Source organism: Panthera uncia, assembly GCF_023721935.1.
Source record: "Panthera uncia isolate 11264 chromosome B2 unlocalized genomic scaffold, Puncia_PCG_1.0 HiC_scaffold_24, whole genome shotgun sequence".
Taxonomy (NCBI): Eukaryota; Metazoa; Chordata; class Mammalia; order Carnivora; family Felidae; genus Panthera; species Panthera uncia.
In genome coordinates, this window is record NW_026057580.1 from 65,075,147 (window position 1) to 65,093,213 (window position 18,067).

Consider the following 18,067-nt stretch of genomic DNA (forward strand, 5'->3'; position numbering starts at 1 on the left):
AAAAGATAAAGATCTGGGAAGATCGACTAATCAATACACTTCAGTTACTATGCCAATTTAAAGAGTTTTGGATTACACCACTTCAAGAAGTAAGATGTCTGAGGCATTCACAAGCTGGTATCATTAAAAACACTACTTCCTACCTGATATATTCTAAAAGGGATATAACGAAATCCATTTTCTTCTGCAGGATATTCCATGAGTTTCCGGTTGATGGCCCAAAATTGATCAAATCTGTCTGTAATGATAAATTATTTATTATTAAAAATGAACATTATAACTTTAAAGCCTCACATAAAGAAATGAGTTATTAAAAATCCTTAGACGTTTCTGAAAAAGTTTCATTTACATATTATTTCTTAAACTTATCTTTCCATAACTAAACATAAGGCAAAATATAAAATTAATTTTGTCTACATTATTGCTTCCTCCTCCTAGATTTTTGCATAGACATTTTATCTCATAAAAGAAACCCTGAACAGGTTATGACTACTTGTGTTATCAAGGCAAAATAACATCACATAGGGATGAATGTCTAGATTCCCTTGGTCCTATTCCTACTGTCTAAACTGTTAAAGGACAACTTCAAGTGATCTAAATTTTAACCAGAACTTATTTAAAGAAACAAAGCCAAAACACCAAACACAATAAACATTAAACAGCAAAAAGACAAAAATACAGGAAAGGGTTTGAAAGAAATGTGGAACCGGTAGTTAAGAAATAACTGTCAACTGTAGCTTAATCTCAGAGTGATTAAATAATTCCTTTTCAAAATTTTCAGGCTCAATTAAAAAAAAAACCACTTTACTGAGATATAATTCACATACCATAAAATTCACCATTTTAAAGTGTACAACTCAGTGGCTTTTAGTATATTCAGAGTTGAACAACCACTGTCAGTATCTAATTTCAGAACATTTTCATCCTACCAAAAAAAACCCCATACCCATTAATAGTTACCCCCTTTCCTTCTCTTCCTATCGCCTAGATATCATTAATCTTTATTCCAGACATTTCATATAAATGGAATCATACAATATGTTGACTTTTGTATCTGTTTTTTTTCTTAGCTTGTTTCCGAGGTTCAGTTATGCTATAGCATAAATGAAATTTCATTCATTTTTATGGCCAAATAGTACTTCATTGTATGGAGATCTATTTTTTGTTTTGTTTTGTTACCCATTCATCAGTTCATGGACATTTGAGTTGTTTCCCTTTTTTTGGTTACTATGAATAATGCTACTATGCTATGAACATTCACGTACAAGCTTTTGTGTTGGATGCGGATCTTCAATTTGCTTGGAAAACTGAGTTCTATGACAGGCTGAGTTCTATGATAACTGTTTAACTGCTGTATGACAACAATATTTTCAGAAACTGCCGAACTGTTTTCCAAAGACGATGCATTTTACATTCTCACCAGCAATATATGAGGGTTCCAATTTGTCCATATCCATGTCTACACCTGTTATTGCCTGGCTTTTTTATTAGAGTCACACTGGTGGGTCTGAAGTGGTATCCCCGTCTAGTTTTGACTTGTATTCTCTAATGACTATGTTGAGCATCTTTTGTTTACTGGCCATTTACATATTTATTTTGGAGAAATGTCTATCAAATCCTTTGTCCCCTAAGTGGGTTGTCTTTTTATTGTTGAGTTGTAAGATTTTTTTTTTTAAGGTATTCTGGATACAAGTCCCTTGCTGATAAATCTACACAAATATTTTTTCCCCATTCTATGTGTTGTTTTTTAAGTAACTCCTATTGAGTTACCCAGAATCCTACCTTAAAATTATTTTTTATACTCAGAAATTTATCTCAGAATCAGATCTCTGTAAAGCACATGAACAGTACAAGAATTTGGGATCAGCTTGGTATTAAAGCACATTCTCTACTACTAGACTCATCTCAATCCAATTTACTGCCAATCTGTCAATACTGTTTAGGCCATCATACTTCCGTAAGAGAATAAAGCTTAGATGCTTCTCGTATCCCTGTCCTAGAGGACTGTGACAGTCTCTAGGCCTTCTCTACTCTCATCCTCAACTCCGACCTGGGAGTTCACACCTTATCAGAACAGGTATGATAGGTAACTCGGAACCCAGTTAGTCCAGCATAATTTCACAGATGACAACAGAAGCCCAGGTTATGAGTTTCATGAAGAACCAAGACCAGATGCTCAGTCTTCTGATTCAAAGCCCACAACCATTTCAACAGTTGCAACCACAAAACTGCATTAATGCTAAGAGTAGCTCCTTTAACCACAGTCCTTTCATATATGAATGAATTATTCTTTCAATGCTTTTTTAAAAACACCTTTCTATCATCAAGTATCCAGAAAGAATGTGATAGTTAAATGAAATGATTCTTCACGCAAACCTGAAATTTTATGCACAACCTCATCATCAAGTCTCTAGCACCTGGGAAAGTGCAGGCATAACATATGCTCTTGGGTCAAAGAATGAACAAGAGAATACTATACGCATAGCCTTTTATTGAAAACATTTTGGGTTCCAATCCCAGGTATACAACCAAATAGCTAGGCGAGTAGAGACAATCAATTGAAAATTGACTAATTCATTTATAGATGAAATAAAGAGGTTCACTTAGTTTCTGATACCTCTTCCAAAAACAAAATTTTATAATTATTTGAGATGCCTTCTTTTATTGAAACAGAATTTGCTAAAAATCACAAGCAAAACTTTATGAGACAGAACTGGACTGTTTCTAACAGTGTTTTTTAAAGCAGTGGTTCTTAACCAGGAGAGATTTTTGCTGGAGAAATTTCTGGTCGTCACAACTGTTTACGTGTGATACTAGCATTTACTGAGTAGAGGCCAGGGATGCCGCTAAACACACCACAATGCACAGGACAGCGCCCCCCCAACCGAGAATTATCTGACCCAAAATGTCAATAGGGCTAAAGGAAGGAAGGCAAACACAAACAGTAAAAAGTACAGACAGGTAATTTAGTAAAAAAGTTTTTACATACCTATATGGCAAAAAAAAGAAACTGGAAAAAATGAACATCATTGTGCCCATTATCAACTTAATGACTCTCCGCTTCAAACTCACCCTTTCGTGGATGTCCTGCCATAATGGACACAATTGAAGTATTTCCACTCTGACAGCTACATTAAGCTTTCTCAGTAGAGTCCTAAAAGGTCACTGCCAGAGAAAGAGGTTCCTGTTTGCAGAGGCACACTGAAGACCTCCAGACCCTGTGAGCCCCTGGTTTCCTCTGGAGGCCCACATGGGTGGCCTACTTGCAGCTTCCCATAGAGCTGCCACTCTGTCTGCATGCCCAGTCCACTTGCTGCTAGTGGACTGTGCTCCAGGTTGTCCTGACTGCCCAGTGACTGCAGACTAGCTCCAGTCTGGGCAAAAGAGTGAACTTCTCTACTAGTCCAGTGGACTGATCTACACCCTTTCCAACAAGTTCTAAATCCAGCCTTGGGGAAGAGGCTCTATGTAAGTGTGACTTTCCTCCCTTAGCCCTAGAGTACCATATGCAGTTTTCTTATATCTTACAGTCACTCTTTTATCAGAGTTTAATAATTCTTCATATGAAACTTACCCTGCTTAACCCTCTGTGTGGTTTCTATCTCCTGACTGGACTCAGTCTGATACAACTATGTTTAAAAGGAATAAAGACATAATGAAAGATCTGTATTAATAGTAGCTTTTAATCTTCTTATAAAACTGTTATGTTCTTACGTAAAACAGGTATTTCCTCAACAATACTAAAAATATTCCAACCGAGAATAATCTTTTATAAGCCAAAGTTATTAACAAGAAAGATACAAATAGAAGGAATTAAAAGAAAATCAGTCCTGAGACTGAGTATATAACCAATCATCATTCACACTGAATTTTGTAATATCAGTATCTCTTCCAACCCCTAGTCAATAACTACAGTAAAGCTGGAGTCAGGATGCATTGCTAACTTTCTACATAATAATGAATCAAGAACATACTGACCTGTTACCAAGCAACACTTTGAATATAACTATGCCATTAGTTATTATAATTAAGTCATAAAAGTTATTTATCAGTCATGAAAACAGTACCTACAAGTTAAAGAAGCATAATGGTCTTTATTTGTTTTTTAAACGGCCCTTATAGGTAAACATACATCAATTTCAAGAACTTTCAAATTAACTCAGTTCTAATTGTAAAAGAAAACCAACAACTGCATAGTTGAAAATTAAAACTAGCAGTCACTTAGCCTATTCGAAGAATGGGAGAAGGGAAGATAACATCCTTCTTGCCAGAGCTATTAGCAATATGGTAAGTCACTTTCTGTTTTTTAAACTTAGCTTACTCATTTAGGAGGGCTACAAAATTAAGAATCACAGGGGCGCCTGGGTGGCTCAGTCGGTTAAGCGCCCGACTTCGGCTCAGGTCACGATCTCGCGGTCTGTGAGTTCGAGCCCCGCGTCGGGCTCTGTGCTGACAGCTCAGAGCCTGGAGCCTGTTTCAGATTCTGTGTCTCCCTCTCTCTGACCCTCCCCCGTTCATGCTCTGTCTCTCTCTGTCTCAAAAATAAATAGACGTTAAAAAAAAATTAAAAAAAAAAAAAAAAAAGAATCACATAACTGAAGGACTGTCTTACAGAAAGTGAATCTATTTTCTAAATAAAGACATTAAAAATAGAATTCCTCAAGATCCTGGTGGCCACCAACTTTTCTTTCTTTTTACTGAATTAAGCTTCTACACTGGTCTTAGGAATTTTTAAAAGTTCAGGAAAAACATTTTTTATTTTATTATTTTTTTAATGTTTACTTATTTTTGAGAAACAGACCGCAAATGGGGAAGGGGCAGAGAGAGAGGGAGACACAGAATCCGAAACAGGCTCCAGGCTCTGAGCTGTCAGCACAGAGCCTGACACGGGGCTCAAACCCACAAACCATGAGATCATGACCTGAGCCGAACTCAGGCTTAACCGACTGGGTAACCTACGTGTCCAAGAAAAAAAAAACATTTTTTAAATCAAGTATCTCCTTAAGAACCTTAAAAAATAAAGTTTCGTATTCTTTGTTCCTCACATGGGAAAAACTATAAGAAAAAGTGGCAGTTTTAAAGGTTGTATCTGTTCTTCCACTTGAGCTTTATGAGAGTTAAGAACTCAAGGCAAAATAAGTTTTAACATTCTAATGTCACAAATAATGTGTGTGTCTTAAAGCCCCCCCAGAGACATGGAGGGCATCTAAGGGATTGCTATTCAGCCTCGATTCAGCAATATGGTATGGCTGGCTGGGACCCTCACACTATCGGCAACGAGTGAAATGGCCTCCACCTGCATACACTATCCACTTCCTAGTCTTTTAACATCTGTGATGTCAAAAAGGACAGACTTACAGCATCCCAAATAAGTGTCAGATCATCACAGCACATAAAACACAGACTTTAAGCTTTTCCTTGAAGAGAAAATCAAACAGTGGAAAATCACAGCTTCACAAAATTATGCACTTATCGACAGTATAATTCAAATCAGTACTACAAATGGCCTTGTAATACATGTAGTGTTTTGACCAGAGGCTTTCAAAATATGTAACAGACAGTATATCCAAGTATAAACCTATTTGAATTAATTTCTTCATATGGAATATGGAAACACATTTGTAAAGCAAAACAAGAGTGGAAAAAATTAATAATTACTTGGTAGGTTGCCAAATACATGTGCATTAAATAGGTGACCAGTATCTTGAAACTCATTTGTCTTCCAAGTCAAGTCAAATTAAAAGAATCCTGGGTTAACAGGTGTTTGGCTGAGCCATGGCAGGGAGCATCTCTCCACAGTAACACATCCACTGGTGCTTGGATGCTGCTCAACACAATTTCTGTGAACCTTTCTCTTTGAGGTTTAAAGGTCCTGAGCTAGATCTGGTGAGGAGGCCCTAACCAAAGCAAAGAAGCCTTGGAAGGCCTTCACGGTCCCTGAGAATCCATCATGAAGACAGACAACAGGACCAGATGGCTGGCGCTGCATTAAGGCTGAGAGGAGTGCTGGTCCTGGAGAAGGCTAATCCCTAATCCCACACTGAAACACCCATCTTGGCAGGAAGACTGTACCCTAGGGAATTTGTTGTTTGAGTGAATCAAAAGAGTAATAAAACCTGGATCTCAGGAAAATTTCAACCAGGACTATCAACTGTCTTAGAATAAACTGTGAGGAGACATGTTCTCTGCTCTACAACAGAAGTGCTACTGTCTAGGCAACTGACAACAAGGAGGGTAATCAATACATATATATTGACAGCATGATTTCTTTTCTCTGTATTCACTGCCACAACTTTTCATAAGCACTGTCATCTCTCACTGAACCACTGTGACTGCCTAATTGGACTCTGTCCTTCCACTTGTATCCCTGCTACATAGCATTCACAGTGGTTTTTTAAAACATAAAGCAAATCACACGAATAATTTTCCAACCATGTTTCTAAAGGGCCACAAGGAACAATGCTTTATGACATACTTTAACAATACGGTTTGGGAAGTACTAGAATCATTACTTAAAACTCCACTGAACCTCCTTATTGCCTGCAACAGGGGCAGACTGCTCCCTGCCCAAACTGCATGCGAGCAACGGTAACATCTTTCCCTCTCACCCCCTGGCAACACAGCCACTCCTGAAGTCTTCTGAGATCTCACTGCCCACCAATCTGTTTACTTACTCAGCTTCAAGTCATGAGATTTTTCTTTTCTGTCCCTAGAAAACACCAAGCATGTACCATCTCATAGCCTGGAATCCTTACCTTTCTAACCTTCACATATGAGCTGCTGCTTTCTCATCATTCAAGTCACAACAGAAGTACCACCGCCTAAGATCCCCTCAATTAGAACTAAAGCAATGTTCTATTTTCTCTCTAAACACTTTTCACTATTTAAAACCACCCAATTCACATGTCTATTACTTCTTGTCTCTCTCCCCCAAATAAAATATAGGTTCCATGAGGGCAAGGCCTTTTGTCTTCAGCTCCAGAAAGTTCCTGGCACAAAGTAAATGCTCAATGTTTAAGTGACTAAATAACTATCTGACTGACTGATTTAGGGGAATGGGGAACAATAAAAAGAAGGAATCTCTAATGTAACATAGCATGGTGGGAAAAGCAGACACTTGAGCCACACTGCATGGGTTTGCCCCCTAGCTTGGTCATTTAATAGCTGCAGAAGTTTGAGCAAGATACGTTCAAACTTTGTTTTCTCATTTCCTATGAATGGAACTGCCTGTAAAATGAAGGCATTAACCGTACATATTCATAAAGGCATTCCAAGACATAAATTAGTTAATACATGCAAAATACAACAGTATCCTGCACAAAGTAAGTACTACATTTAAGTGATCTCTTAGGCTGCTTCAGAGTCAACAAGAGAAGACACTGAGCTTCCAGATTCAGCAGCAAGGTGTGTGAAGTGTCAAACCCAGTATGGGAAAATGGTTCTGCCAAAACCCCATCATCACAAGACTGCCGGAGCACTCAGTCTGTCTCAGGACCAGGAAGTTCACACCACTCACATCCAACTCTGTGTGAGTGCTGCCTCCTGGAGTTACGCAACTGAGTGGCCTTTGCTACCCAGGTGGGGGATTAAAAGCCATAATACAATCCAGCTGTAACACTTTATAATACCAAATTCTCCTCATGACCCCTTTTGCTTCCTCCAACCATTTCTGCTACCATGTAAGACCTATCTTCTCACTCTACGGAACAATTTAGTCATCATTCACCTTCCATCAATTTCAAGTGCATTAATCTCCAGCCATATCATAAAATGGTGGTGGGGACAGGAACAGTGGTCCAAGAACATCTAGGTAAACATCTAAGTCCTCAAGTCTTAGCAGGTCAGTCAGAGTTCTACCTCTACTATCTGTAAGATCTAATAACAATTCCTCCTCATCCCTCCTTCTCCTAACATGTCTTAAAATATTATGAGAGAGGGGATAAGCATGGTGGGGGGAAAATGAGGTTTCTCGTTAATCTGGGAGGATGAGAGACTCAGATTTGTTATACTTTACAGCACAGGTCTATAAACAGAGACAGAAAAAACTAGTTACTTTAAAAATGGCTTAAAATATGCTGGAAATTAAAGAAAACTAATCTTACTAGGAACTGGAAAAAGCAGACTGTAAATTTTAATTTCAACATCACAATAAACTATAACTGCAGGTTATAACATCTCTAATGTATTCCAACAGTTAATCCCAGTAATTGACTTTATTCTTAAGTAGACAGAATTCAATAACTGTATTCTGGCCAATTAAGAAAGTTTATTTCACATTTATTTTGAAATTGGGCCAATGATTACATAAAAGGGACTGAAAACTCAAAAATTTCATGATGCTAAAAAAAACTTATTCTATGTGCTCATGTTAAATATAAAAAAAAGAATGATCTTCAATTATAATTAAGTCTTCATTTAATCTAAAAGACAATCTTTAAAGTAGCTTGTTTGCCAGAGATTTACAGAGCTGTAGCACAGTGGTAAGCCAAGAGTAATTAACTAAATGTATCCCTGTGTAAATCACCTGTAGATTTATAACCAATAATCTGATTTATTAGCTTTCAAAGCTACTGTAAATTGAGAAAATGTTCTTCCTCTTAGGCTAAATTAAAACTTAGCACTTTCCTAAAGTCAGAAGGCCAGAAACAAAAACAGCAAGCTCATTTTCACTTCAGAGAACACACTAAAATCCTAAGACAAAATCAAAAATCTATTTTAATTTTTGAAAGACTGGCAGAGAAAAACATACATCCATTATGTTCACCATATCTGTGCAATGTTTACTACACAGGATATTCTGTCTTTATTCTAATGCAAATCCTTTGTGCTTTTGATGAGAAAAATTCCATTAATACTCACTGACAACGAAAGCTTTAAAAAGGGGGGGTGGGTAGTGGGGGACACCATGTTCAATGCAACATTCCTCAGCTTCAGCTGCTCACTTCGATCACCTGGGTTTACAAAACTACAAATGTCAGGGACTCACTCCAGACCACTTATTTCAGATGCCCTGGCAACTGTAATTTTTGGAAGCTTTCAGATGATTCTAATATGAAGCCAGAGTTAATAACCCCCAGATGTAATGGAAAATACAATCATTTTAGAATCAGAGGTCTAGGTTCAAATCCTTGTCCCATCTCTTACTAGTTCCGTGAGCTCATTTCCTTCTTTTCAAAGTTGATAATGTTTACCTAATTCATGTGAAGAATTACTGAGATACTACATGTAAAAGTATCCAGACCTAGGACATCACAAGAGTTTAGTAAATGTAATATAATTCCAGGTAAATTCTGTTTTATTTGAAAGCCATCTAACCTCTCAACGTGAAAAATAGCCCTTTACAAGAAGTTCCTAACTTGCAAATGGTTCATTCTATGAGTCTCCAGTTTAATTCTAGGCATGGAAGAGAAAAGAAAAGGTGACACAGTGCTCAAACAAGTTTTACTCTGTAGCATCTGCACAGAGTTAAATCTATCAAACTATCTGTTCCTATCTATGTACTTCATTAAGTACTGAAAGCTGTAAAGAATTAAAAAAAAATAAAATAAGTACACAATAGGTTCTGTCCTTCACTTAATATGTAGTTGGAGAAGCCAAACTGACACATGTAAAATTATCACAACTTCTAACAGGTCTGATGTGTCCTTTATCTTGCACTGGCAGTGCTTAAGGGCCCAAGTCCTCTTCACCCCAACCCCATGTCTTTAAAAGGCAGATGACCACGTGACAGACACATAAGTAAAAAGCATGCTAAAGGCAGGCTGGTAAAGAAGCAGTATTAGGGGCGCCTGGGTGGCTCAGTCGGTTGAGTGTCCGACTTCAGCTCAGGTCACGATCTCACGGTCCGTTAGTTCGAGCCCCGCGTCGGGCTCTGGGCTGATGGCCCAGAGCCTGGAGCCTGCTTCCGATTCTGTGTCTCCCTCTCTCTCTGCTCCTCCCCCGTTCATGCTCTGTCTCTCTCTGTCTCAAAAACAAATAAACGTTAAAAAAAATTAAAAAAAAAAAAAAAAAGAAGCGGTATTAAACAACACAACACACTGAAGTAAAGCTAGAGTGAAAAGTTGTGGGTTCTAATTATAGTAAGACCTCAGAGATGGGTTTTATTAGTAAAAACATACTTGCACAGAATTTAGCTAGGGTTTTAAAAACATTAAGAAAATATTAAAACCCTATATGGGTTTCATGTTGTCTGGTTTTCATAGCAACTTACTGAATAGTTAACCTCATTTTACACAGGAGGAAACTGAGGTTCAAAGCAAGTAAATTATTTACCTGACATCATCCAGCCAGTAGACTCTCAGGGATACAATACCATATCACAGAAAACTTTGAGTTACATTTCTATAAATAAGAACACTGCTTGCTCGGTACTCCAAGTTGAGTATATTCAATGACCTATAATTAACAGGAATCCAGGAAATTATTAACAAATGAAATGTTTATGTTATCAAAAACTCCAGAGTTTTTGATAGACTTCAAAGTTTCAGAGTTTTGAAAGACTTCAAAACTCATAGAAGTGTCAGGTATAATAGTTTAACAATTCTTGTCCCCTTTCACAGTTACAGATGACAATACTGAACACTTAGCAGCAGCCAGTGCAGAAATAAATACTATTTGCTTCAACATGTTCATGAAGGCACAATTTTTTCAAAGAATAAGGAGATATGCACTGTGATAACCAATGGAAAATGTCACTCAATTAGGAACCACCTCCTAAAAGAAGACAAGGACAATGATGTCTGAAACTGGAAAATTCAATCATAGTTCAATTATTAGCTACTAGGATTATTCAGGTGGCATTTAATACAAAATTAATTATAACTCATTCATTGCCAAAACAAAGTTGATTCCTAACATTATATACATACCTTACAAAATAGGGTGCACCTAGTATTTTATACATTTTATTATGTCCTATAACGAGTTTAGTTTGGACTAAATACTATTATTTTAAATGTATTCAGTAGCTTTTAGTGACAAGTCATATATATAATGTACCCTACAAGGCAAACAAATTAATCAGGATTTCTAAGAATCCTAAGGGTAAAAATGAGAATAGTTACTAAATGTGAAATTATTCTAGCAGTGTTTCTAAACTTACTGATTTATAAATCAAATATTTAAAAAAAATTTTTTTTTTAACATTTATTTATTTTTGAGACAGAGAAAGAGCATGAACCGGGGAGGGTCAGAGAAAGAGGGAGACACAGAATCTGAAACAGGCTCCAGGCTCTGAGCTGTCAGCACAGAGCCCAACGTGGGGCTCGAACCCACAGACCGCGAGATCATGACCTGAGCCGAAGTCGGACGCTTAACCGACTGAGCCACCCAGGCGCCCCTATAAATCAAATATTTAAATGCCATATGGTATTCTTTTGAGTGTAGTAACACCTGAAAATAAATTATTATGTAAATATGGGTGAGAAAACTTCTAAGTTTAAAGTTTTTCCCCTTAACTCAATAAGGTTATGGAATTGTCTTCTTTCTCCTCCTACTTCCTAGAGATTAGAGAGCACTGACTGCTCTCTCATCCAACCTCTCCTTACATTTTGAGTGGACAAATATCAATACTTTTTATCTTGTAAAAAAATATGTAAAAGATGTTTTCTCAGAGTTTTTAAATCCTACATACAAATAATTTCACCTTGGGGTGCTTGGGTGGCCCAGTCGGTTAAGGGTCCAACTCTTGATTTCAGCTCAAGTCATGATTTCATGGTTCGTGAGTTCAAGCCCCACATCAGGCTTGGCACTGACAGTGTGGAGCCTGCTTGGGATTCTCTTTCTCATTCTCTCTCTCTCTCTCTGCCCCTCCTCTGCTTGCTCTCTCTTTCACAAAAGTAAATGAACATTAAAAAAAAATTTTTCACCTTAAAATAAATGAAAAAAAAAAAATGCTGGCTAACAGTACAATACTGTAGGGAAAAATCTGAGGTGTATATTAACAAAACCAAGAAGCTAGTTTAAGAAAAAGAGCCATGTTTTTATGGCTCTTTTTCTTGTTTAGCTTTCACTATGGCTTAAAGCTATTCAAAATGAAGTATTTTTGGTTAAATATTTTATGAAATCAACTCCAATTAAAAATACGGTTTGGGGTATTTTACTGATATCCGTCTAGTGGGAAAGAAATAAACTATATGTCAAAAAAGCCCAGGTATCAAGGATAGCCTTAATTCTAAAGGGACCCTGTGGCAAGAAATGCTTATTATACAGAAAGATACTCTGAAGATAATAATCAGGACTTGAGGGAACACACTGTATCTTAGATGAAAAAATTTGTTTATTTTGCACTCACTTTTTAAATTAACTATTTCTATTCTAGTTTTGGGGTTAAAATCTTGCAACTCTCTGCATACGAATTAAAATACTGGCATGGTTTAATAATTGTAAATGTGATTTTCACATAAAAGAATTTCTGAATCTTTAACAGTTTCTACAGCAATCAAAGAGAAGAGACATGACTAATAAGAAATTAGCACTGCTGTACAGCTATAGTCACTTCTCTGGTTCAGACAAGAACATCTCTAATATACAGAATTCTGACATCCAGAAGTCATTACCACAGTCACTAACCAAAACTGGTCTGCATTGGCAGACACAGAGTAAACAGAAGGTCAGGGGAGTGGGGAGTGGAAGAGTGGGGGAGAAGGGGCTTGAAATTCTGAAATTTTCAATAAAGTTAATGTCTAGGTCTTTGTTAAAAAGTTTGGGGCACCTGGGTGGCTCAGTCAGTTGAGTGTCCGACTTCGGCTCTAGTCATGATCTCGTGGTTCGTGAGTTCGAGCCCCACGTCGAGTCTGAGCTGACAGCTCAGAGACTGGAGTGTGCTTCAGATTCTGTGTCCCCCTCTCTCTCCACCCCAACCCTGCTTATACTCTGTCTCTATCTTTCAAAAATGAATAAACATAAATTTTTTTTTTTTTTAAGTGCATGAAAGAGGTATCTGGAAACAGGTAACACACTGGCCAGTAGCAATTACAACTTGTTAAACTAAAATGTAAATCTGGCCATCCAGACCCTACAAAGATAATGAAGGAATGGATCAGAAACTAGGTCGATTTAAATGAGAGGGAAGAGAGAGGAAAAAAGGGCTAAGATATGCAGAACTAGATCAAGTGCTACACAGTGGAGAGGGGGATGAAAGGAGGCAAAAGAGGGAAAAGGAAAAATATAGAAGACACGTTATTTAAAAAAAGTCAGCACTTCAGTCTTACTGAAATGACAGCATACTATTGATTCATTTGTCACTTAACAGTCACTACAGCAAAAATACAATGAGAGCCATCCAAAAACACGTAGGGCTAAGCTTACAATAAGAAGTTCACATGGTTAAATTTATAGATAAGAAGAGTTAACTGGTTAAAATATTTTTAATTCACTTATATGCCAAATTCCTTTTGTTCCAAATATACCCTAAATGAGTCCCTGTAACAACTGAGCATAATAGTTCTCAAGGGTTGGGCTGGTGAAACAGATGAGAAACTTCATCAACGGGTTGGCCCAGGCTATGAACCTTCAAACATATCCTGCAAGGCTGCTCTGATGACAATGATAATTCATGTAAAGTACCCAGCACAGAAACTGGGTATTCCATAAGTGGTCACTGCTACTCTGAAGGAAAAGCAGTTGTATCCATCACTTCTCTCTAGAGCAGTGGTTCTCAAATGGGTCAACTTTGCCCCCAAGGGAATATTTTGCAATGTCTGGAGGTATTTTTTAATGTCATGATAGAGAGTGGGGAGTACTGTGTTACTGGCATCTAGCGAGTGGGGAGAAAGACCAGGAATGCTGCCAAATGCCCACAAATGCATAAGACAGCTCCCTCCCTGCCGCTGCCCCAACACCAAGAATTATCCACTCCAAAATACCTATAGTGCTAAGGCTGAGGAGTCCCACTCCAGTGCAGTGGTTCTCAAACTTCAGTGCATCACCATCACCTGGAGGGCTTGTGGATCCATAGACTGCTGGGACCTTTTGTTGGAACCTAGAGTTTCTGATTCAGTTGGTCTAGGGTACGTTTCTAATTAGTTCCTAGGTAATGCTGATGCTTCGGACCCAAGTGTCTACACTTTGAGAAACAGTACTCTTAAGAAAAGTGATAAGGACAAAACAAAAAAATGTTAGGAAAGTAAGTACCTCTGGGTTTTCTGTTCTCTTAAGTCATGAAATATCTTAAGTTTCAAAATAAAACATTCACTTAAAAACAAAATAAGTTGAACTATATATGCACATATTGTGTGTGTATAAATTTTTTCCAAGAGAAACCATGCTGTAAATTCAAATAGTAATGACAGGTCATGGCTCCAACAGTGAAAATCATTTATGAGACAGATGTTTGTTTGCATTTCCTCTACATGGTGGAGGAAAAGCTTCTTAAACCTTTCCACACTTACATTATAGGAAAAAAATGATAGTGTGTTAGCAGGTATAAATTTTTAGAAAGTTTTTTAACTGGATGAAATATAAACAAAAGAGATGATAGAGCAATCATTTCATTGTAGATGATTTGAAATTATACTTAAAAGCGCATTAAAAACTAAATTTTTGTGTTCCTATAATGCTAGGAATTCACTAAAACATTTTCAATTATTATTCAGAGTTTAGATAATTAACCTAGTCATATTGATTTATCATATATCAACTGCATCTCATGTATTCTCTACCACCAACGAACGCTGGGACAGATGACCATTCACTGTTATTAATGGACTGTTGCCAAAAACTTTTGTTAGGATTATCTGTAGGATATTACGAAGTAACTGTCTAAATGTTTTCACCAAGTTTTACTATTCATGATGTTCACTGCCAACACTACCCAAAGAACTGTAAGAGGCTATGATCCAAATTATTACCAAATGTATTTTTTCATTGGAATCATGCAATTCCTTGAGTAATCTTTCTCCAAAAGCCTAACAAAGTATCTGTATAGCTTTATATTAAAACGCAAATACAAAACCTTCTTAGATTTCCATCATTATTTTTAATTGCAGAAAGTAGAACACTGAGAGACTGATTTAAAAGATGTAACATAATAGAGTAAAAAATGCCTGACTTAATTGAACGCTCAAGCAGGTTACAAATTTGCTTTAAGCAACTTTCTCACAAAGTTGTAGATTCTGGAGTGCCACACACACAGCTTTAGGCTGAACTTACCCACCTTACTGTATGGCGGGCAAAATACTGGAAATGACAAAGTCAGCTGTATGCCAAAAGGAAAGCACACAATGGTTAGTGGGTATAAAGAACTGCCAAACATCAGGAATACATGCAATTGCTCCACAGTTCGCGGCCGTGTATCACTGGGGACACTGACTTAAAGGACAAATAATAAAGATGGCACCTGTAAAAGTAAACGAGTAGGAAATGACAACCTGCGGCATTCAATGCAAACTTATTAAGCCGTCTCCATCCACTGCCACACACGCACAGTAGCAATAACTAACTCTAGCAATAGCTAACGCAACACAGCTCCACATGAATGTCTCAGAGACATCTCAGATTTTCAGCCTCAAAGCTGACCTCCTCAGTTAGGGTTGGTTCCCCGCCCCAAACCTGTTCCCCATCTAGTTATTTCATATCACAGTATAAAGCAGCACTATCCATCTAGCTGTCCCAGTCAGAATCCAGAAATGATTCTCTCCCTTTTTTTCACCCCAACATTACAGCCAATCTAACAGATTCTGTCCATTCTACCTCCAGGATAAACGCCAAATTTACCGGCTTTTCTCCATTTCATCTTATACCTGGACCTACTACTACAGCCTCTCCACTTCCAATCTTGGCTCCTTCTTTTCCATCCTCCATTCAGCAGCCAGAATGTTCTTACATCCTCTTTGTATCTCATCACTCTCCCGCTTAAAAATTCTCCAGTGACTTCCCATCGCAGGTAACATCTAAATTATTTTCCTTGGCCTATACAAGGCCCTGCATCATCTAGCTCTTTCCCATCTCTCCAACCCCACCTCATGTCACCCTTCCCTCGTGGTCACTATTATCCACGACACAGTGGCCTTCCTCCAGTTCCTTAAAACATACCAAACTCTTTGTTGCCTCGTGTCCTTGAAGCACGCTATTCCTGAAGTGGCAGTTCATTTGTCCTCATCCTTAAGACTTCAGGTTAAATATCATCTCCTAAAAGTGGTCTTCCCTAACCACCTTAATATAAATAGGTCCAATCCCTCCCGGTATCCATTCTTACACTTTGTTTATTGCTTCCAAATAGTGTAAAATCAACTGCCAAAAGGATGTTTTGTATCCCAAGAGACTTATGAAAACAAGTAGATACAAAAGAGGGTCATTTTTGCTACACAGAAAAAAACAAAAGTGAGACTATAAAGGTAGAGGGAAAATAGACAAGAAGGCTAGAGAAAAAGAGGTATGCCAGAAAAAAACCCTTACATTATCTGTAATTTCAAAAAGCTACAAACAGGATTATATTCTTTGAAACTGCCCAGCATTCTCTCACCTCAGGGCCTTTGCCCTCGATGTTCCCTCTGCCCAGGGAGGTATTAACCCCAAGATAAAGCATAATGCTGCTTTGGATCTTTATTTAATGTCACCCAATCAGTGACACCTTCCATAACCATTCTATTTAAAATAGCAACGCCCTATCCCCACACAGTTCTCTCTCACCTTTCCCTGTTTTATTTTTCTCCCACAGCGCTTATCATCATATGACACATGAAGCATTTTACTTATGTATATATGCTTCTTGTCGGTCTCTCCCACTAGAATTGTGGCTGCATAAGGGTAGGAATTTCAGTCTGTTTTATCACCAACATAGATTCACTAACTACTTGTTCAATGAATTAGCGTGAAAATGATACCCATAAAATACGGACCAAGTTATATAGCAGGAATTAATTCGTTAACCACACTGCATTCAAAGACATGCCTCTGAAAAGAAAATCTGTTATAGTCTTACTTAAAATCTTTCAGTGGTCCCCTATCTACCCCACCTCACTCTCTAGGGATTAAGTTCCGTATCATTAAAATAGCCTATAAGGTCCTGAATAGACAGGGTCTCGGCTAACTTGCACTGTCAGGTCTCTGCCTAATTTGGACTGTTACCTACTAGCCACTCTCGGTCTTGATCACCATGCTCTCGTCAGAATGGCCTCCCTGAGCTCTCAGAACTTATTAAGCTCTTTATTGCTTCTCTGCCCAACCCGGTCATTCCCTGTGCCTGGAACACTTTCATCAAAACCACCCTGCTTTCTATCCCTTCCTCTTTCCTCCACAACTCAAGTTATAAATGTGATAATTATTTAAAGGCTATCTGCTTAATGTCTGGCTCATCTAACAGACTGTAAGCTCTGAAGAAAGGACTCTGCCTGTCACATCCACACCAGGGGCCCCTATGCCTAGTGCAGTGCCAGGCACATGACAGGTTCCTGTAATTGGCTGAACCAAACTACCAGGATCTGGGCATGACTCTCCTATAATGAATGTTGTTTGCATGCCTTCATTAAATATCAGAGTATAAAATCTATGAAGAATATAAATCTATAAACAATATTTGTGGCACTGCATGAAAGGATAAAAATTCCTATAAACTGAACGTGGGGGAGGGACGAGAAGTAATAGAGGAAACAGATTGGCCACATATTAATAACTGCTGAGGCTGGGTGACAGGTATGTGGGGGCTCATTATACTATTTACTCTGCTCTTATTTACACAATGTAAACTCAGTGTTCTCACAAGTGGTAAAAATCTGAATTTTGCTAAAGACAAACAGAAAGCTTACCAAATATCGACCTCTCGTTCAGACAAAAGGTGCAAGAGAAGTACTTATGCCTCCTATTAGGAACCTCCTTCCATACCACCTACACCTAGAACAGCATCTGACACTGTAACAACATAGAAATTGAAGCTTCAAGATACAGAGCTCAATCTTAAAATCTCTTCTCTCTCTGCTTTAGTACTCTTTCTATGACACCACACTTATTTCTGGAAAGTTACCTTCCACTCAAGTCTTGCTTCAAAGGGACAGGGAGGGAGAGGGAAGAAGGGAAAAGGGAAAGAGGGGAAGAAAGAGAGGGGGAGGGGAAGGGAAGAAAGAGAGGGGGA

At 38.0% G+C, this 18,067-nt stretch overlaps 1 protein-coding gene across 2 annotated transcripts in view; it reads right to left on the reverse strand.

Moving 5' to 3' along the window:
• The window catches only part of ATG5 (autophagy related 5), a 128,893-nt gene that overhangs the window by 53,196 nt on the left and 57,630 nt on the right, over positions 1–18,067 (reverse strand). For both annotated transcript variants that reach the window (XM_049654086.1, XM_049654087.1), the window contains one exon: positions 144–238. In XM_049654086.1, coding sequence (XP_049510043.1) covers positions 144–238 — 95 coding nt within the window. The remainder of the gene's footprint in view (positions 1–143; positions 239–18,067) is intronic.